At 38.6% G+C, this 21,717-nt stretch overlaps 1 protein-coding gene across 1 annotated transcript in view; it reads left to right on the top strand.

The window, feature by feature from the left end:
- kif11 (kinesin family member 11) overlaps positions 1-13,890 on the top strand; it is a 42,054-nt gene extending 28,164 nt beyond the window's left edge. The window contains exons 16-24 of the mRNA XM_043712495.1: positions 1,090-1,262; positions 3,438-3,563; positions 3,944-4,102; positions 4,196-4,335; positions 4,553-4,832; positions 7,088-7,307; positions 8,414-8,571; positions 10,629-10,739; positions 13,296-13,890. Coding sequence (XP_043568430.1) covers positions 1,090-1,262; positions 3,438-3,563; positions 3,944-4,102; positions 4,196-4,335; positions 4,553-4,832; positions 7,088-7,307; positions 8,414-8,571; positions 10,629-10,739; positions 13,296-13,424 — 1,496 coding nt within the window. The 3' untranslated portion in view covers positions 13,425-13,890. The remainder of the gene's footprint in view (positions 1-1,089; positions 1,263-3,437; positions 3,564-3,943; positions 4,103-4,195; positions 4,336-4,552; positions 4,833-7,087; positions 7,308-8,413; positions 8,572-10,628; positions 10,740-13,295) is intronic.
- The last annotated feature ends 7,827 nt before the right edge of the window (positions 13,891-21,717 follow it).

The following is a 21,717-nucleotide window of genomic DNA, read 5'->3' as shown; positions in this document are numbered from 1 at the left end:
GGGTGCTCATGTCAGCCACTAACTGGAGGAATCAACTCCTCTATGGGTGTCTGAGGCCCTCTAGTGGAGGGTGTTTGCCACTGCCACATTACACTGAGGCTGTAGTCCATGGAAATGTTCAAAAAGCTAAAACTGATTTTAAAATGGTAAGAAATAGGAACAGGCACAGATTATTCGGTCCCTCAGGCCTGCTGTGCCATTCAATAGGATCATGGCTGATCTGATGTTCCTCATGTCCACATTCCTGTGCTTTTCCTATAACCCTTGATTTCCCCCTACTGACCAAGAGCCTATCTACCTCAGCTTTAATTTTACACCAGGATGTTGTCCCTACAGCTCTGTATGGGAAGGTGTTCCAAGGGCACGTGGCCTCAGAAGAAATTCCTTCTTCCCTCAGCCTTAAATTGGCACCCCTGTATTCTGAGACTATGCCCTCCGATCCAGGACACTCTCCCATGAGGGGAAATATCCTCTCAACAGATACCCTGTCAAGCCCGTTAAGATTCCTACATGTTTCAAATGAGATCATCCCTCATTCTTCAGTCCAGTGAGTTGAGTACCAACCAGTTTTAATCTTTGCTCGTAAGACAGTCCCTCCATATTGGAAATCATCCTCGTGAACCTTCTCCAAACTGCCTCCAATGAAATGATATCCTTAAATACCGGAATCAAAACTGCTCACAGTACTCCCGCTGTGGTCTCATCACTGGTTTGTACAACTGCAGTAAGACTTCCCTATGCTCGTACTTCTCCACCCCCTGGGAATAATGACCAAATTCCATTAGCTTTCCTAATCACCTGCTGCACAGGTGTGCTAACTTTGTTTCACTTCAGGATATTTTCTATGTTTAATAGTCTGTTCTTTCGTTCTTCCTTTAAAAAATGAGCAATTCACATTTCACTGCACTTTATATTCCGTTTGCCAACGCTTTGCCTATTAGCCAATCAATATCTCTCTAAGTTGTTTGTGTCCCTCTGGCAATTAGTTATTTTTGTCATCTGCAAATTTGGCTAAAAGACTGGAATGGATAAGTAGTTGTCCATTAGCCACTTCAATTTCTTGAATAAGTTTTTTTTTTAAACTTCCAGGTGAACTCCTGAGTGCAAATGCCTCTGCATTTAGTTCTATTGCATCTGCAGTGGACACTTCTTTTGCATCTGTCAAGGAAGTAGTTTCTTCCGGGGTATCGCAAAGTCTTCAGGAATTGCTTAAGCAGGAGGCTATGAGTCAGCAGTCACTGAACACGATCCAGAAGGCCCTGGTAAGTTCAGGTGCATGGGGAAGGAGGGAAACCAAGTGTTTTGTCATGATGATTAATCCATTATGCAGGTAAAGGGTCTTTTCTCTATCCATCAGTTTCATATGTCCCACAGCACCTTTACATTTTGTATCTTGTAACAATTTTTTTCCTCTCCGTCCTCATTTCTCTTAAGGTTTCACATGGAAGCTGTGAGAAGTGCAAAGTTTAGTAGATTGTTTTCAGGGCTTTCTCTGTAATTTTAGTAAAATGAAGGAACAAAGATAATCACATGACCTGTTCTGCATTCTGCCTACCAGCAAGCCCGAGAAATTTAGTTTTGCTTATTTTAAGGCACAGCATGTTCGTCCCTGTAACTAATGACCCAAGCAGCTGACTGTTGGTGTCCAGATTCTGAGTTGTTAGGAATGTCATGTTTTGCTGATCGTTAAACTTTAACCTGTCTAAGTGCAAGGCAGCTATTTAGCATGTCTATTCAAGATCATCATCATTGAAATGGGCTTTGAGAGAGGGAAAGAACAAGGGTCCATGGGAAGCTTTAATAGGATCAGGTTGCAGGTTTTCCTAAAAGACCCTTGAAATCCATCAGACATGGTCGGTCTGCAAGAATCAAAGACTAAAGAGGCTATAGGCAGCAAGTTTGTATCATTTGCTTCATAGGATGGTGGGAGGTGTGGTGGTGGTGCCTGTGCTCCGATTAAAAGGTGTTTGTGAGGGATTAAGGAAGCTGAAAGATTTGCTAGACTTAGGCTAGAGGGAGAGATTTTAAATGAGCCAACCCTGGGGAAAGTCAGTCGTGGGGTAAGTGGCAGTTTCTGGCCAGAAAAAGCACTGAGCATAACTTTGAATTTGTACCAAGTGAGTGTGGTGCATACTGTAAATGCAGTGTGGTTTATTACTTTGGAAGGGCAATGTTGGATTTTTAAATGTTACATGGGGTTCTTTTCTGTACTTGAGTATTGATTGCCTTCTCATGATGTTAAGTCCATGTTCCTTTCCATTTGGCATAAAGTTTTAAAATGTGACATTTTGACATGTGATCCTCTAATTAATGGAAGCTTAAATTTATTGTTTTATGCAATCTTTAGAGCTCACTTGAAAACAAAGATCCAGATCAGTTGCTGCTGGACACTCTACTTTCCTCAAGTGTACTTGTATATGAGCTGTGCTCAAATTGCCAGGCCTTTAGACCACAGTATCCCATTCACCTGTGATTAGTTTTGGTATTTAGGTTGTGATCAGGAACTCGTGCTCTAGACAGTTTACCTCTCCCAGTGTTCAGTTCAGTTCAAGACAATCTTGTGAGCATTAGTCTTTTCTACGTGTGAACTCAGAGGGTGACCATTTTGTCAGTGCCCTTTCTGTAGATCTCTACATTACATTTAATAAAGTAGCACCAGCGATTTTCTTTCACTAATGTGACCTGTTGATAGTTGCATGGAATTTGCAATGTCTGACTTGTATACTAAGTTTTGAGAAGATTTGTATGTTACTCAGGTTTTAAATCTTGGCTTCCAGACTTGCAGTTTTTGACTCAGGTCAAGCTGGCTGGGATTTCCTGGTTTAGTGAGGTGCGTTGTCATTAAGGTTGGGCACAAAGTTGCAATTTGCTTTTCTCCTGAATTGCAAATTACCTTTTGGACAAACGGCATTGTAAATGTGGGCATCTATTAATTTCTATAAACTGAAAATTCATATAATTCCCAAACACTGAATACATTTTAAATTATTGATATTGCCTTATTTTTGGCAGGGATGAGCACTCATTTTGTTCATTTCAGCAGAAACCCTTACTACATTTTCAATAAAATGGGCTATGGGAGCAAGAGCTCAAGATTGAATCTTGCATTATCGGCTGAAATGGTGGTCTCCTGTGACGTGAAAGTTTGTTTCCAGATGTATTTGTGTTAACAAAGAGCAAACACCCTGCCAAAGATCCAAGTGGAGTCCTGTGCATTGTACATATTGTTGTCTGATGTTTGATTAACCAGCCTGTATAGGTGGGTCATCTGAAGAGGAGCCTTCTAGATTCATTTGTCAAGCAGTTAACTGTCATTTCAAAACCCATTGTGGATGTAAGTGGGGCAAGCAGCTTAAGAGGTGCTGTGAAATTTGCTCTTCTAGTTCAGGGAAAAATTCTATGTTAAAGTTTTTCATGTCTTTGCTTTTTGTTTTCAGGAGGAACATAAAATGGAAATGGAAAAAGTGCTTAAGAAGAATTTACAGCCCATTGTCATCTCTGTAGTGGAACTGAACAATTGTCTTAAACTGAATTTTCAGACCTTTTCTGGGATAGCTGAGAAGGTTACTAACATTTTCTGTCTAGTTGCATAAGTTTTCAAATGCATGCTGTCCCAAGATCTCTAACTGGTATATTAAACTTTATAATTTTTGGAATTAATTTGCCAAATACTCAGTAGATCTAACTGAGCTTTGACTAACAGATAATTGTGCAGTAGAAAACCCTTGATTTAAGGAGACAGAATAAGGTTGAAAGCAATTTTATTTGAAGTAAACGAGCAAGTATGAAACATTTTGTTTATGTTTTAACGCATTTTGTTAATCAGAAAATCTAACAATACTGAAGTGTAGTCTTGCAATTAATTAAAACTTATGCTCTGATGTTGCTGTTTAACTTGCTTGCCACACATTGAGTATTATGTGAATATTTTGAATTGTTTCAGCTGGAAGCCATGAAAACAGATACTGACACCTTCTTCGGACAGCACAGCAAGATGCTTTGTAAAATGCAAGAAACCGCTTGTAATGCCCTGGGCAACATTCAAAATGAGAATGAAAAACTCAATCAAGTGGTGCAAAAGTCACAGCAAGAGCAGATGGAGGTTCTGTGAAACTTAATTGATTCTGAAAATATTTTGCTGCTGCTTTTTTTCCAATATATATTAATTGGATTATTTGACTCTTTTTGTAAATAGGGTATTTCAAAAGTCATCTCAAATCTACAGAGTCAGCTTGGTCAATTAGCCCAGCAAATTCAGCAGAGCCATAATAATATTCTAACACAAAATGGAAATATGCATCAGTCATTGACTCTGCTTCAAAATGATGTGCAGCTGTAAGTAACCAGATTTGCTGTTTGGTTATCAATTAAATATGCTGAAATGTACAAATTACTATCCTTTTGATTCTTGCATGTTTACTGAGGTTTTGATGCCTGCAATATAACTTTACATTGCACCAAAAGTCATACATTTTTTTTAAACTCAGGCTTTGCTGTTTATTTTTAAGATAGAAAACAGTTTTGTATGGCTATCATTTTTATTTTTCCTTAGACAATCTGCAAAGGCTGTGGAGGATGCAGCTTCTCACCAAGGGAAACTCTTTACTTCTTTAAACGGCTTGGCAAATGAAATCCGAGAAGCATCCAGTGAGGGGTTCAAGGTTGCCGATCACTCTAATCTGAAGTGCCAACAGCTCAGCTCTGGTATGCTGACACTTTGCCAGGAAAGTAATCGATGGTGTGAATCAACAGTAGGCACTGTTGACTTGTTCAGTCAGGATCAACAGTGTTTCTTTAATGGCAACAAGAGAATGTTGGAGAACCATGAACAGGTATGTGTTTATAATTGTGACCATTTTGCATGTCTTAACAAACAGGATCTAGTGTGTTAATTGAATTAAGCAAACATCGAGTTATTCAAAAGGCTATCATCCACACAATATTTTTTAAGCTGAAGAAGTGAAGAGCTACTTTTATTTAGCATCGTGGGATGTTTCACCTGAAACATTGAGATAAAATTTGACTCCCAGTCACACAGGGAGCTGCTGGCGCAGAAGATCAAAATACTTAGAGTTGCAGGTTTTAAAGAATGAGTTGAGCAGGGGAGGGAATTGAGTTTTGAGTTTTCAAGGCCCAGGCAACTGAAGGTACAGTGACCAATGGTAGAACATGAAAATCAGCGGCAGTAGAAGGGCCATATATAAAGAGCCTTGGAAGCTAAAAGAGATTACATTGTGAAATTAGAAAACACAATTCAGCCCTTTAAACTAGTTGTTACTTAACATTGAGCCACAATGGATCATGGGAATCAATGCGAAAAATGTTTATCAGGACTCTGGAATGTCCCGAATACTTGTGAAATAAGAAGTCATTATTATAGATTATTATTCACACTGTAGATTATTATTCACACTGGGGCGTGGGTAGCGAGATTTTGAACTTTCAAAACAGTGCGTTTGGGTTTAATTTAACACTTTATAAAATTGGAAACAGATTCTTATTCTCAAATTTTGTGGTCGTGCATTTTTTAAAGGCAGTCATTCACTTTCTCTTCAAAGGTGTACCCTGCCTTACTGCCTCTTAGAAAAATCAGAGATGCCTTTTTGGTCTGCCTCATCTGGTCCCTCTGCTGATTCTTCTAATTATAGTTGCAAGCTGGTAATCCTCAATGTAGAAAACTCCGGTGCTCCAGGGATTGCAATTTGATAATGACAGGAATTCACAACTCTAGTGCTGAGGAAGGTGTTGAAATATGGCACCAATTTCAACCTTTGACCAACCTTTGACCAATTTTGAATGTCAGTATCATGGAAGCAAATTGTCAATTTTTGCAAATAGCCACACTAATGGTAGGTAGGAGATTATCTTTATACTCCAGATGTATTTATTGGAATTTAAATTCCATCACTAGTTATGATGAGATTTGAGCCAATGTCCCCAGAGAATTAGTCTGGGCCTGTAGATTGCTAGTCCAGTTATATTAGTTGAAACTTTATTGCTGGAACAGCACAGCAGGTCAGGCAGCATCCAGGGAACAGGAGATTCGACGTTTCGGGCACAGGCCCTTCTTCAGGAATCTCCTGTTCCCTGGATGCTGCCTGACCTGCTGTGCTGTTCCAGCAATAAAGTTTCAACTTTGATCTCCAGCATCTGCAGACCTCACTTTCTCCTCGAACAGTCCAGTTATACTACCACTGTACTGCTAACACGTGCACCCAGTGTGGCCTTGCCAGCCATGCCATTCAAGGGCAATAAGTACTGCCTTGCTAGTGACAGTCTCATCCCAAGAAACATCGATATTGGTTTAACCAGCATTTCTTCACCTTGTTAATAATCAAGATTGTCCTTTCCCCTCACTTGTTAGAGAAACTGTGCATCAGTATTCTCGGTTGCACATTTATTGGTGAAATGTTTTGACTGAGACAGAAGCATTCTCTCCGGTCTGTTTCCTTGCCCATTCCGGAAGGCAGCTGCCTTTGCTACCCCTTAATTCATGGATTCTTCCTTTTCCTCTTTTGACATTCTTTTCACACTTTGTGTACCTTTTTATTGTTTTCCTTCCCTCAGTGCACACAATGGCTCTTGAGATGGAAAAAATCATTGTGTGCAAAAAATGAGTAGTTTGAAAAGATCAGAAATTCTAATCTCCATGATCGTGTGAATTTTTGTCCAACTGAACTGATAGCTAGGGAGCAAATTGAGTCTGCAGTGCTGATCAGGTTAAGTCAAATGACTTTTGACTCCTATATTATTCTCTTAAATGAAGCCGCTTGGGGCTTCATTTATGGTATGTGTTGTAGTGAGTTCATTCCGAACTTTTCAATTTTGTGGAAGGCTGAGTCAAATGTATGAATATGCAGTGCAGACAACACTTGGGAATTACTTTTTTGAAAAATTATTTAAAGCCAATTTTTAAAAATTGCAAAACTTAAGAACTTAAATATATTAAGTCTGGGTACTTGTGATTAATATGATACCATGTTTAATTAATAGAGTTGACAGTTTTCTAAATCCATGTCTACATTAAACTGCTCTTGAATGTTGACAGAATAAGTTACCTTCCATATCTTTGTTTCCCTTTCGGTAGACTGCCACTGAGAGTTGTGACACTCTAGTCAGGGACTTAACAGGACAGCTCAATGGACAATCTGTTACTGAGGCAGCAGCACTCTGCACTATCCGTGATCAGGTTAATAGTGACAAAGGTGTGATGATGCAGCATATAACAGAGTTGACTGAGAAAGCCGAGGCAGGACTAAACAATGTCCTAAACTACTTGAATGAACTCCAACAGGACATTCCAACAGGTATGATCAACCACTTTGTATAAAGAAGCGGGCAGGATGATGGAAATGCATATATTTGAGGTTGTTCAATGGTACATTGCAAATAGTGTGTATATTTAACCTAACCAATGAATGAATTAACTGCTTTTTAACTGACTAGTAATCCTACCTTCAATGTTAGAATTCATTTTAGAAATAAGTCTAACTAAATTCCTATGCAAACTAGAGGGTAAACTTTCACTGGCGAGCAGCTAAATTGCTTCCCCCATGTGAATAAAATATGCCTTCCAACTGTACTAAAAAGCTGGTGTGGAGCAGTAACAAATTGCCACAACTTTTCTGAACTGCATATTTTTATAAAGTTGCATGCTAGATTTAGCAAGTAGTTCATAAGCCATTGACATATAGATATTTAAAACTGAAGACTTGGAATTTGATATTGCCTTCTCTCCATCTTGAAATGAATTGCTTTGATTTCTACAATATGCTTAGTCACACCTAAACAAATATTACAGATGAATGGCCGTTTGGTGGCTTTGATAGAGGTTAGGGCATCAGGAGAATTTCCTATTTGACAATATTTCTCTGGCACCTTTTACTTCAGATCATCAGCGATGATGGTTTCTTTGGCCATTCAAAGATAACGCACTGTTCCGATTATGTCACTCCAGCCCTGGAAAGTGTCCTGAACTGACTGGGTGGTGATTGTTTTCTCAATTGAGCCCTATTGAAATTGCATGGAAAAAACAAGAACTATTTCATTTTTTTAACATCATATTTAAGATTTTGTCTTTTCCTAGCATTAGCATTTTAAAAGCTGTCCTCCATCTCTGCAGTACAGACCAGGAAGGTACTAGAAAGTAACTTGAGTACTCCTGTACTGAGAGCAAATATGCTGTTTTTGACACATTTCCATGGTATTAGGGATGGATTGATTAATTGTGTTCCCAACCCTGCTGACTATGCAGCAGTTAGTACTGGAAAGGTGGAGACTATGCATTTGCCTGATTATTGGTCACTGGAGGAAGTACTGAATATTGTCTGCTGGTTTTTAGTCAGAATTGTATGGAAGGTAAAGCATTTTATTCTAGCTTTCAGCTGAAATTTTGGGTTTTTTGATTTTTCAGGCACCACTCCTCAGCGCAGAGAATATATTTACCCACGAGCCTTTCTGAGAACAGAGCCACGGGATGTCTTGGTTGCTCAGTACAAAGCAGAGCAACAGCAGCTTCAGAGTTCTCTGAATGCTGTCCTGTCCATTCAAGAGGAACCGGTTTGTGAGCAGGTGTGTCTGATTGGTTTAGCTCTTTTGAATGGGTTAACTGAAAAATATCTAAAACTATCTCTACACTTTCCAAACATTGCATGTCAGCAGTGCATTAGACTTTAGACATATATTCTAATAATTTTATTCTAATGTGTGGTAGTGGTGCAAAAGCAAGTGCTTAATCTGAAGTTAAGATCCAGCTGAATTGGATACTATAGTTGGCTGAAGCTTTTCTTGTGCCAAACTTGTCCTTCCCCTTTTTTTTTTAACCTGAAGGTAGTAACTCTTTGTTGAGATACAGAGTGCCATGCAGACCAGGACACTTAATCAGATGTATCCCTTGACTCCAGAGTGTTGACCCAGACTGTACTTGAAGCTATGCCTAATTTCAGAATAGAAATAGAGGCTTCAAAGGTGGTGTCACAGCAGCAGTTTGCCCTCCCTGGTTCTCTAGCCTGTTTCCTGCTGCTGCCATCTCCGCATATGCTGCAATTTTTAATCGACTAAGGAGGATTGACTGAAATTAATCTCGTAAGCTAAAGACGAATTACACGACCGAACAAGCACATCTTTTAAAATCAACTGGTTTATATGGCTGGTTATCAATTCACTAAATTACCAAAGATGGTTTTTGTCAGAAAGTGAAACTGTTTTTTTATGGTGACTTCTCTTGGTCACAGGAGCCAGATTCTCTCTAAACTTAAAATGATTCGGGCATCTGTCGGAGGTTTTCCTTCTCTTTAGTTAAATAGAAACTGACGCTGAGATGTACAAAACTAGGGGGTATAGGTTTAAGGTGAGAAGGGAAAAATTTTAAAAGGGACCTAAGGGGCAACTTCCTCAGGCAGAGGGTGGTGCATGTATGAAATGAACTGCCAGAGGAAGTGGTGGACGTTCGTACAATTACAGCATTTTAAAAGGCATCTGGATGGATATATGAATAGGAAGGGTTTAGAGGGATATGGACCAAATGCTGGCAAATGGACCAGATCATTTTAGGATATCTGGTTGGAATGGCTGAGGTGGACCAAAGGGTCTGTTTCCATACTGTACAACTGACTCTAAATACTTAACTGCAATTGCAAATCTAATCTGTTCTACACGTCATATCATCTGTTCTTTCTGTTGCTTGTGAAGGTATTTAAAAATGCTTACTGACAGAACAGACAACGATGTGAAGGAAAAGTAGTAGTGTTGAATAAAACCAGTTATTTAGCTGCAGCACCAAAGACAGCCTGTCTTGTCCATGTATATTATCCTTCCCAAACACAGTCTGTGGACCAGCTATTGTAATCTGAGAGCTGTGGGATACCAGACTGGGCTGATGGACTTGGGAATTTCATTCTGATTACATTATCCTGTAGTTCATTTACACCCCTTCGCTCACTTGTGTGACACCTCTCGCTATCTGAGAGCCCTTGGTGACATAGATATTTTCAGTATTTAAGTAAAAGATCATTGATGTGAAAACCTTTTCTCAGGCCTTTACAGAGTGCGGTACTGTTGAGACAGGATTCCTCAACACAGCTTGGCTTTTGTTGGCCTTCAAAAGCATATGACAATTCTGTTTGATGGCCACATTTAGTTTGTCCACAAGCTCTTGATGCATCGTGAGAAAAACTGGGTTAATGAAAATTGTCTCTCATCTGAAGGAGATGGCTGTTGTCTTTGACTTTTTAAACATTTAAGTACATGTCCATATTTTATGTGGGGAGGAAATTGCATGGTTAAAAATCATTAAACTATAATGTTGCAATCTATTTCTTTTATTTTATTGCCATTTTTAAACTGGGGTGCTGTCTGGTTGACATTTTAGGCACCATAGCACTGTGTCAAGAACAATGTTCATCTATTAGCCATTGCTATCAGAGTGGACTAACTGGTCATCCATTTCCATTGGTTGGAAACCTTGCTATGTGCACTGATTATTGCATTTACCTGTAAGGATTGGGGGTCATCTTTAAATTTTTTCTCTAATTATTCTAAAATTCTTGTGTGGTAAGTGCCTTACAAGTGAAAATTTATTCTTTCTAATCTGTGACTAACTATAAAACCAAATTCTGTTTAACATTCAGGAGTCTGTGGAAAATGATAAAGCAAGCATCCAGAATGACAGCATTGCCAGTGAGAAGTTGAGTACTGAAGAGGATTTCTACGTAAATAGTGGTGGTGCCCCATTTTTCAAGGTAAATGAAAGTTGTCATTGAATTGTCATGAGTGTAAAACAGATGAATGGTGAAATGGAGTGAAAATAAGAGTAGCAAGCAACTATTTTCTTTCATGGAAATTTTGTTTTTAACTACCACACAAGATTTATTTTGTCAGCTGAAAGTACATACTTTGGGTAAAGTCAGCAAAGTTAGTGCACATTGTATTCACCATTTCTCGATGCACTCCAAAAATGCATTTTAAGTCTCCACTGGAAGATAACATACTGTTATGGAACATTAAGGGGAAGTGACTGCATGATTGATTGGATTTCTCAAGTGACCATACAGAAACACAGATAATCTTCTGGAAACCTGAATTTGAGTCCCACCATATCAGATGTGGAATTTGAATTTAAAAATCAATTGGTTGCTTAAATAATGGCCAAGACACCACTGTTTTTATAGAAATAACCATCTGGCCATCTTTTAAAGAAGAAAAATTAGTCAGTATCTGGTCATGTGACTCTCCAGATCCACAGCAATATGGATGACTCAAATGTGGCCCAGCAAGCTACTCAGTTGTATCAGGCTGCTAAAAATCTCAAATGAAATTAAGAGGCCAGACAACCTGGCACCAAGCTAGACACCAATAATTACAATGGCATAAATACCCTTGTTGACCTGCAAATTCCTCCTTAGTAATACTGGGGTCTAATGCCAAATCTGGGATAACTGTGTCTCTAAGTGAAGCAATGACCTGAAACAGTTATACTCACAGAATTTTACTCTGCACAGGATATCTCAGACGACAACATCATCTCTGGGTATGTCCTGTACCACTGAGGGGCCCAGCAAAAGTGATGGCACAATGTATGTCATTGGGAGGGAGTTCTCAAAATTGACTCCAGGTGCCATAGTTTCATAGCATCAGGTTATGGGTATTGCAACCTGCTGATTTTATTGCATGCTGTGCACTTCCATCCCTGACTGATAAATCAGCACACCTTCATGTTCGGAACTGTGTGGAGGAAGCACTGATGGTGGCAAGAGCACAGATTCTACCCTGGGTGAGGGATTTCCATGTCCAACTCCAAGATTGTTTCAGCAGCACCACTATTGACCAAGCTGCTTGAGTCCTAAAGCAATGTCAGGGTGGGTCTGCGACAAACCATGAGGGAACCAAGAAGAGGAGAAATATATACTTGACTTCATCCTCACCAGTCTGCTGGCCAGGTGGAACTTGAACTCAGGCCTCAAACTACATCAAAAACCCCACAAGTTTCTCAGGATAGTATGCAGACTCAATTATCTTCAACTGTTCTTTTGATGCCCTTCCCTCAATCATCAGGTCAAATGTGGTGTTGTTCATTGCACAATTTTCAGAATTACTCATGACATTTCAGATATTGAGGCAGACAGTGTCCAAATGCAGCAAGACCTGGACAATATCCAGGCTTGACCTAACAAATGGCAAGTAGCACAAGTTCCAGACAATGACCATCTCCACCAAGTGAGAATCTAATCATTGCCTCTTGATTGTTAAAATCCTCTCCTAACCTCTTGGGACTTCGCATTGACAAAAAAAACTGAACTGGATTAGCTGTTTAATACAGTGGCTACAAGACCAGGTCAGAGATTAGGATTCCCAAAAAATGTGTCCAGCGTCTATAAAGCACAAGTCAGGAATGTGACAATGATTCAGGACAAAGCAGCCCACTTGAATGGTACCACATCAACAAATGCTTACTCTCTCCACCACCAACCCTTAGTCGCAGCAGTGTGAACCATCTACAAGATGCAATTCAGAAATTCACCAAGCTTCTTTAGATAGCATATTCCAAAACAATGACCACCTACATATTGAAGGGTAAGCACAGCAGATGCATGGGAACACCACCACTTGCATATTCCCTGGAAATATATTGTCATTCCTTCAGTGTCATTTGTCAAATTCCTGAAACTCCCATTCTTAGCTGCATTATATTGTGTGCGTGTACCAAATGGACTGCAGTGATTCAACAAGACAGCTCGCCATCACCAATAAAAGCTGACCCAGCTAGATCTGTCCACATTCCATGAATAAATAAAAATAACTGAATACAATTTTAAATGAATCATCTGGACAATGTTTTTGATTTATTTTGCTTTTTTTAAAACAGTTTTTGTTTGCAATTTTATTTCAATATCACAAGTACAAGTCATAGGTGGATGTACTTTGACTCTGAAAGCCTTCAGATGATGTAACTTAGTACAAAATTGACTCAATTTGAGAGGTTCAAATATTGTTAAAGGAGCAGATGGGATGTTCCTTTAGTGACGGAAGTAAATCTTTTGTGTCTGATCCTACAAATCTATAATCTCACTTGTGTATTACCTGAGAGCCAAATATTGCTACATAAAATGCTTATTATTTAAATCTACTGTACTTCATCAGATTCAAAACACAAGGCTTGTATCTGTGTAAATGTATAAAATAGACCACTTTCAATATCTTTACACCAAAAGTCTCAGGCTAGTTTTTAAGTTCTGAGAATTAATTTATTCACCTGTTTACTTAATGTTCTAAATTTGTACTCCTTCCACTTTTTTTAGCATCAGAAAAGATACAAAAGAGACAAAGAAAACAAATCTGCTGTCAGTTTCGACAAATCAAAGTCTTTGGAAGAGAATCTAACCTTCTCAGCATCAAAATCAAAGTTGCCACTCAGAATACAAAATTAGTTCTTTCATTGTTTGTCATAACTTGTAATTTTAGTTAATCTTCATCTGGTTTAATTTTGTTTCAATTGTACATTGCTGTCTATAATTTTGTTTCATTGCTTTAAAACTCCAATGATCCAAGTATTGTTACTTGATCATTACTGTTTCTCTCCACGTAGAATCTATTTGAAACACTTCTTTCAAATTATGTTCCATACTTCTCTCACTTAAATAATTGCTTAAAAACTTGTTCTAGCTCTGTAATGTCAAAATATGTATCTCTAATACTGGATAGCCTAGCCTTTCATAGGCTCAATCCTAATGTATTTGGTTGTATATACTTCAAAATAAACTGCCATGCTGACTTGGAAACTATATTTTATACAACCGGTGTAAATTGCATTCCTTTGGAACTGCATGTTTTGTTGTTAAACATACAACTAATAAAGTTTTATAGGACCATGTTATTATTGCTACATTTTTCTCTTCCACTACTCCATCCCACCTTCCATAGGAAAAGAAAGTCACAAAGGCAACTCATAAGAGCAGACAGTCTTCCCAACTTTCTCTCGACTTTTGGAATAATCAAACTCCTTCTGAGCCAAATTTATTTAATGAGCTGAAATACCTGAAGCCAAACATTAGGAGCTTCAGTCGCTGTTTAGTCCACCATAGCTGTAGAGGGGACACGCACCAATGAAGTGCACAATTATTTGTTTTGCCACAAGGTGGGGAGGAGATGTGCTAATGTCACTGGACTGGTATTCCAGAGTACCAGAGTAATGGTCTGCAGGCATAGGTTTTAATCGCACCAGAACAAATGGTGAAATTTGAGTTCAGTTGCCCTCTGAAATGACTTGGAACATAAACTATGCAGCCTTGCCAGTGATGCCCACGTACCACACAAGAATAAAAGAATTTGTTTGTTGGGGCCATAGCAATGCAGTTCAACTTTACAGGATTATGGCTTGTGCTGGACCTATTTAGCAAGGGCCAAACTCCATTCAAAAGTATGTGATTTCACAGTTGCAGTTTGACGCAAGAAATTTGTTGGGAGCAGCTGTTTCCCATTCTCTGATCAAACTGGTGCCAATAAGTAGGAGTTGCTCAAAGGTTGGTTCAGATGGGGAGTTGAGATAGAAGGTGGATTGAACACCTCAACATGGAGATGATAAGTGAGGTGTAGTATGGATGCTTTCAATCAGTCTATAAGGTTTTGTCAGCCAATGCAAGGGAGTAATCTATGTTTGAACAGGCAGTTTTCTTTGGGGGACCATGGTCTAGTAATGATGTATGTATTGTCTTTAGATGTTCCTGGAAAAATAAATTTGTCACTAGTGTTACAGCAGCTCAGCTAATAAAACCAAACACCCAGAAAAGCTCACCTCTCCTCATAATCTGTTAAAGTATGAATGACTAAGACCTCCAATGTTCCACTATTTAAGGAAAAATAATATCAATTTATTCCTTAACTCTAAATGTGGAACTTAAACAACAACTACTCACAACTCTTAGTCCACCTTTCTCTGAAAGGTTTGTTACCTGCCTCCAACTTTATAAACAATATGCTGTTCCAATAAAAACCCATATTAAAGTGACCAACTTAATTTCAAAACCGCATAGCAACTGTGGTCTCTGGTGTCGTCCTTCTTTCAGCTGAAGATCTCCCTGGGTTGTCATTCTTTTCCTGCAAAGATGTTTCATATGAAAAATGTACCTTTGGTAAAGTATCTTGAATGGCAGTCTCTCTTGATGGCAGTTATTTTTGATCTAGCTTTCAAACTGGCTGCCTCTTTTATCCTTCCAACATCGTATTGTCCCATTGGTTTGATATTGGCAGAACAATAAATTCAAAATTGATTGGGTTTTAGTATCCTGGGGCATAATTTAATGTTTAAATTTGAATCGTTGTCAAAACAGCAATCAACTTAAGCATCTATTTCACAGCCAAATGTTACATATCTTCAAAATTCTAGTACACTGAGACTGTTAGCTAGTCATTACAGGTGCTTGTCAGCTCTCAGTTCAGAACAGCATTCACTCGCTCTTAAAAGTACAGTACACACCTTCAACTTCACAACACTAACATCCCTCTCAGCTAAACTGGGATTGTGCTTCAACAGCAGATGACAACATGAAGCCCATGTAATGCTTACATTAAGAATCTGGTCAAGGCTACAGATGAATGGAGCTTGGATGACACAGCAGATGTCATCAACATAGATTAACTGCGGGACCTGAGTGTTAGCAAGTCATTTATGTGCAATGTTGAACAAGTCTGAAACTGATGCTGATCCCTACAGTAGACAATTGATCCCAGTGCACTTCTCCCTTGACCAATAAACACTAAATTGAAGAAGTGCTTCTACAACTGTACTAGATTGGATTGGAAGGATGCTGGACAGCACTAAGCAGAGGTCAGTGTGCCATCCTGTATCCCAGGCAGTTGAAAGGTCTGATATAGCACTATGACAGTCTTCACGCTCTTTAGAAGGCCTTTGTCAGCATTCAGTACAGCCCTTCTAAAAACCAGCTTGATTGACATTAAGGATACCTTCAGAGGTGTGCATCACTGGTAAGGCACTCAAAGGTCTTAAAACATGTAGAAAGTAGTGGACTCAGTTGAAAGATTTCTGTCAATGTGAGATTTTTATATAGGTTTTGCAGGTCTATGCTGCACCTTTTGGGATTAAGTTTGATCTGATGACCCTTTTGTAGAATTGAGCTAGACGCAGAGAACAATTCATTTCCAATGTTCTGGTGCAACATTATCATATTCCACTATTTTGCAACACTTCAATATCCTTAATGCTCTCTCCACTTCTTTAAACTCTCTGGGATCTGGACCATCATGTTCTGTAAATTGCTAGTGCTTTCTGAGTGCATTTTACATTATCCATTCTATTTTTTTCTACTGGCGTTCTTGATAAATGGTACAGGTGTCTGATTGGCAATTTAGTACATGTGAGTTTTTAAGACTCTGCCAAGGTGGTGATTCAGGCTCCAGCATGTCAGACTGGAAGAAGTGAACTATGCCCTGCTGCCATTTCTTCCCACTTGATGCGACAGGTAGCTTTGAAAGACTGAGGTGGTCAGCTCGACAGGCTCATCAAGTGATTCTTGTTCTTTTAGCAGTGTTATGCTTTCTGCATCAAAGCATGGAATGTAGATTGGTCAATAGGCAAGATGGATAACTTGAGAAGTAGCTTTGTGACAGAATTAGAAAAGCTCTTGTGAGATTCATCCACATGTCAATTACATTGATGTGGTCAAAGGTCATGCTGTATTTTGGTAAATCTGCTTTTCCAGATGTTCCATCTATATTGGGATGGATTGTGGATTTGCCCTATCACTGGCTAGTCTGATGTCTGATGACGTACCCTTTTCATAAATGCAACATGATCACAAGTGGAAAGCAGATTACTGATTTTCAGTAATGTAGTTAATTTGTCCTCAGTATTCGATGCATATTCAAATAACATGACCCATATTTCTAATGCTAAATGACCTATGGTCACGACAGAAGAGAGACTAAAACTGCACAAACATTCAAGTGTGGTCTAACCAAGACACTCTAACTGCAGTAAAGTATCTTTGTCCCAACATTATCAAATTATCTTATAATAATGGCCAACATACAATTTGCTGTCCTAATTGCTTCTTGTACCTGTGTGTTAACTTTCAATGACTAATCAAAAAAGACATCCTAGTCCTGTGGAAGTTCCACACTTCTCAGTATTTCAGAATTTAAAGAAAATCTATATTTCTGTTTATCCTACTAAAGTGGATAACGTCACATTTTTCATCATTATCCTCTGTCCATCGATATTTTGCCCAATCACTTGGCCTCTCCAAATCCTTTTGAAGCATTGTCCTGCTCAAAACTCTCATTTCCACCTAGCCCCGTGTCTTCTGTAAATGTTAAAACGTTATATTTAATCCTTGCATCATTGATAGTGTTTGTGATAGATGGGACACAGCATTGATCCTTGTAACTCAAGTCACAGTCTACCAACATGGAAATGATTTGTTCCTGCTCTCTGTCCACTAACTTGTTCTCAATGCATGACAGTATATTCCATCAAATCCCATCAATGATCCTACAGGTGCTCTGTCCAGTATAGCCAGTGGGTGGGCATATTAATATCAGTCTTCCACTAGGCTTAATTTATTGTCTTGTGTTCTACACCATAAAGAGATGTGTTTGGGAGAGAGGTGAGAGAGAACAGCAATCAATTCTCTACCCAAAAAATGGCAAAGTGAACCAGTTCCTCAAGGCTACTGTCATATACATCGTATAAAACAATGGTTATAGAAGCAAAATAAGCTTAATGAGGAAAAAAAAAACAATTGTTTTAAACAGTGCAAAGTAAAAGTTAAAAACCATCCTGCCTTTTATATATGTTCATCTGAGACCCTGGCTGCTCCCTCAGGTGGCCGCAAAAATGATTCTGAAGAGAAACACAGGCCAATGACTTCTCATTAGAATTCTCATCAGCTCTTAACTAAAATGTATTTCATCCCTAATTATCCTGTCTAGTATAATCTGGAGACGAGTGCTGAGAGGTAAATAACACCATATATTCATATATTTACATGATGCCGGCCGCCGGCGAGACTTGCCTGTCTTGCTCGATCCGTGGTTAAGGCATCGATCTACTACGTGTAAATATTGATTATTTGAATTATCTTTCCAAATTAATCATGTCATCCCTGTACTTGACAGTCTTGCGCTACTCTTCAAGTGGAGAATGTCCTGACCCTTAAATGCACTGATTATCACCTATTACACTGCTGTGGACGAACTGGTGAGAAAGGAAGGCATATCAGGAACCTAGGCTACCTTTAATGAACTATGTCACTGGATAAATATCCTGATTTCTTAAAATGCGCATAAGAAAAAAAATTGAAGATTTTGATTTAAATTCGCGGTATTGTATAATTAATTCCATCATATAGTAAGCGTAATTACAATTTTAAAAGAGCATTTAAAGCGCATTTAGCATTTAAAACTACGCCACTTCGGAATATTCAATTGATTTGAATTTAGTTGATTTGATTTTAGTTGCGTGTTTTGAAAAATCTTGCTTAAGGACTCACAGTGAGTGTAAAACGAGGATAATTATTCTAGAAGGATTCTTTTATTGGGTGGGGATTGAACGACTGTTATTTGAATTAATCAGCCATCGATAAAATGAGTAGAGCTAAGCCCTTCCTATATGTGCGATCGGTGTGATATCGAGCTGTGAATAAAAATCTCTTATGTTCCAACGTTTGCTGCTGTAGGTGAGTTGACAGAAGACACCGCCAGTTACATGGTTGTTGAAAAATGTGTGCGATGTATTGATTTTTCTCTGCAATCCAAAACCGTTTAAACGTTATTACTAAATTCAATTAATTAAGAAGTGATCTCAGGTAACAAGAACATTTTGTCAGATGCAAGTTCGTAGATTGGGAATATTTAAACAGCAAACGGATTTTTAAATGGATATTGTCTGGGTGAGTTGAATGAGTACCTATACATTCCAGTAAAACCAATCAAATTGTTATAATAATTTATGACATCAATCTGTGAAAATGTCACTGCTTGAGATTGTAATGTCTCGAGTTAGTATTCAGACTCCGAAATGCACGTAAATAAATCTTCGCTCTCGATGCATATCTAAATAACTTAAATTAATAAAATGCATTGCTCCTCAATACATTTACTAAAGAATAGTAATTTTCTTATTTAGCACATGGGAAACTAACCACACAACATTCTATAATGACAATCCTTAATTTTATTTTGCAATGTCTAATAATAATTAATCATAGTGGCAATCCAATTGGGACGATTAATCTATCTAATTGTTTTTTGATAGAGAATGATATTCGATGTAAAGGTGTGTTTTGAGGAAAGGAACCGTTGGCTTGTCTCTGATATCCATTGAATTTGTTGTCACGATCCGCAGGGCTGAGCGAACCCAGGCAGATCCAACCTAATTTCACTTGGATCCGTCAGCGGCTTATTGTGTATCATTTGCTGGGCCTACGATTTTCAATGGGAACTATACCTGTTTGTATCAACAGCTTGGAATATATGCAGACTCAATCTTGTACACATCCCCCTTCCCACGAAGTGCACCTATGGTGACCTCCGTAATAACAGCTTGATCAGGCTTCAGTCTATGTGTGACATCTTTCAAGACAAATATATTTACGTGCAGAAGCCTCTCTCAATGGGGGAAAAATACTCGATAAAGTTACTGCTCTAAGCATTTTCTTGGCGGGACTGAAGCCTGATCAAGTGTTGACAATGCACAACAGTGGCCTCTCTGCATTTTACAACGCTTCACATGTTATATGGCCCCTAGCACTCTTCCATTCAGAATAGATTACAGTTATCTTTAAGAGGCTGATGCAACCCTCGTTTAAACACCGGCGTGTTTTACCAGTGGCGCCGTCCTGACCAACCATCGTTTGACCCACTAGAATCTTCAGTGCGAATATTCTCAGCTCTTTGATTTGGAAAGACTACAACATAATTTATTTTATCTGTCAAGAGCTGTTCTACGGGCAGGTGCCCATTACGGCGCCAACAAGCAGAGTCATTGAACAGTGAGTGTCTTATAGGGGTTTAAAGAGGCTCTCTTCAAAGTCATTCTTCATATCCAAACTTGTCATTCGAAGCAATATAAATTTATCCATATTTTATAAACATCAAATGACTGAAAATGACCGATGTTGAAAAGATTTGTAAAAGACCGGCTGTTTACAAAGTCCAATGCAGTGTAAAATAAACTCAAAATGTAGCCTTAAGGTGAGAGCCCCCTCTACAATATTAAAACATTGTTGCCAATTGTGTAAGAACGTCACTTATTTATTATACTGGCAGAATTCGATATCCGCTTTCCAGCATTACTGACCACCAACAATTATTCACCAGTTTGTGATTATATTAAGCGGTAATGCCCTGTTGAATGTCCTAACTCATTCGGGTCTCTACAACAGAAATTCGACCACGGGTCTTGGTACACTGAGGCCACTTGCAGCATGCCACCATTTCCAAAGCTAATGAACAGTTCCAATCAGGACAGATGGATCATCAATTCCTCCTGCATATAGCATTTCTCCAAAGATGTTTGCAACTCTCAGAATTTACATTTCAGAAGGGGACCATATATCATTATGTGAGGGTAAGGCTGAAAGGATTACAACAGATTTTTCATTTGCCAATCAGAACAATGCTGTTACTCTGGAGTTAACCAAAATTTGTTAATATCTTCAACTTTTCATAATGAATTCTTTCTGTTTTGTTTTCCTTCTCGAGTTACTGAGTTGAAATCGATTGAACACAGTTTATGTACAGTATTTACAAGTTCACCTCATGGAAAAATCAATGGGTGTACATATCTTGCTGCAGCAATAACTTACCTCCAGGTCTCCGTTTCGGCTTGCTCATGAAAGAAAACTATTCTTTAAATGCACTAGCATTTTGTTTTTGTGGTATGATCTCTAATCGTAACGTAGTTTATTGCTATATCGGACGGAAATTATGTTTGAAATAAATCATTTGATCGGTCAGAAAACGAGCCACTAGCGTCGGTTCTGAAAAGTTCTTGCTGTTGGTCACTGGAAGGATACAACTGAGCAGTTCGGCTAATTCGGTTCTGTTTTCAATCTGTTAATATTTGCAATCGTTATGATTCACCTCCAACAAAAAAACACACCCGTCATCACAAGACCAACAATTAGTTCAAAAGCAATTGTCGTCTGATATATTATTTGGGTCATTTGACGAATTAAATGATTTGATTGTATTTATCAATGCATTGTCTGATATAATCACTACAGAACACTCTACTCACTGAGACCTACAGTAATCGGTGATAATCACCAGATTGGACAATTAATATTAACTACATCAAACTAAAAGACAATGGCCAGGTTAAAGAAGTTCCAATGTTGTAACTTAATCGATTTAAAGTGGGTCAGAATAACCGTTTCAGTGTTAACCTAGATTAGTTTAGGATTTATAATCTTCAAGTTACAAGTGGGTCTGAGTATTGGGCAATTCAACGGTTCCACTATCGGATGGCTTATTCTGACCATCATGTTGATTTTCGAGATTATGTTCGTCATCTTTTTAAAAGAAAGCATAGGCACTGCCACCCACCAAATGATGCCACCCAACTGCATCATTTTTCGATCTTATTTGCTTCTATTTGATTCCCTCCCGCCCCAGTTTTCAATATCAATCCACGCTGTAAACTCAGCCAACGAGCTCTTGAGAAAACAGATCTGAGTCGTGCAAACGGAATAAGTGTCCTTA

Source organism: Chiloscyllium plagiosum, chromosome 22 (genome assembly GCF_004010195.1).
Source record: "Chiloscyllium plagiosum isolate BGI_BamShark_2017 chromosome 22, ASM401019v2, whole genome shotgun sequence".
NCBI lineage: Eukaryota > Metazoa > Chordata > Chondrichthyes > Orectolobiformes > Hemiscylliidae > Chiloscyllium > Chiloscyllium plagiosum.
The sequence above is the reverse complement of the archived record's forward strand: the minus strand, read 5'-3'. Positions and strand labels throughout refer to the sequence as shown.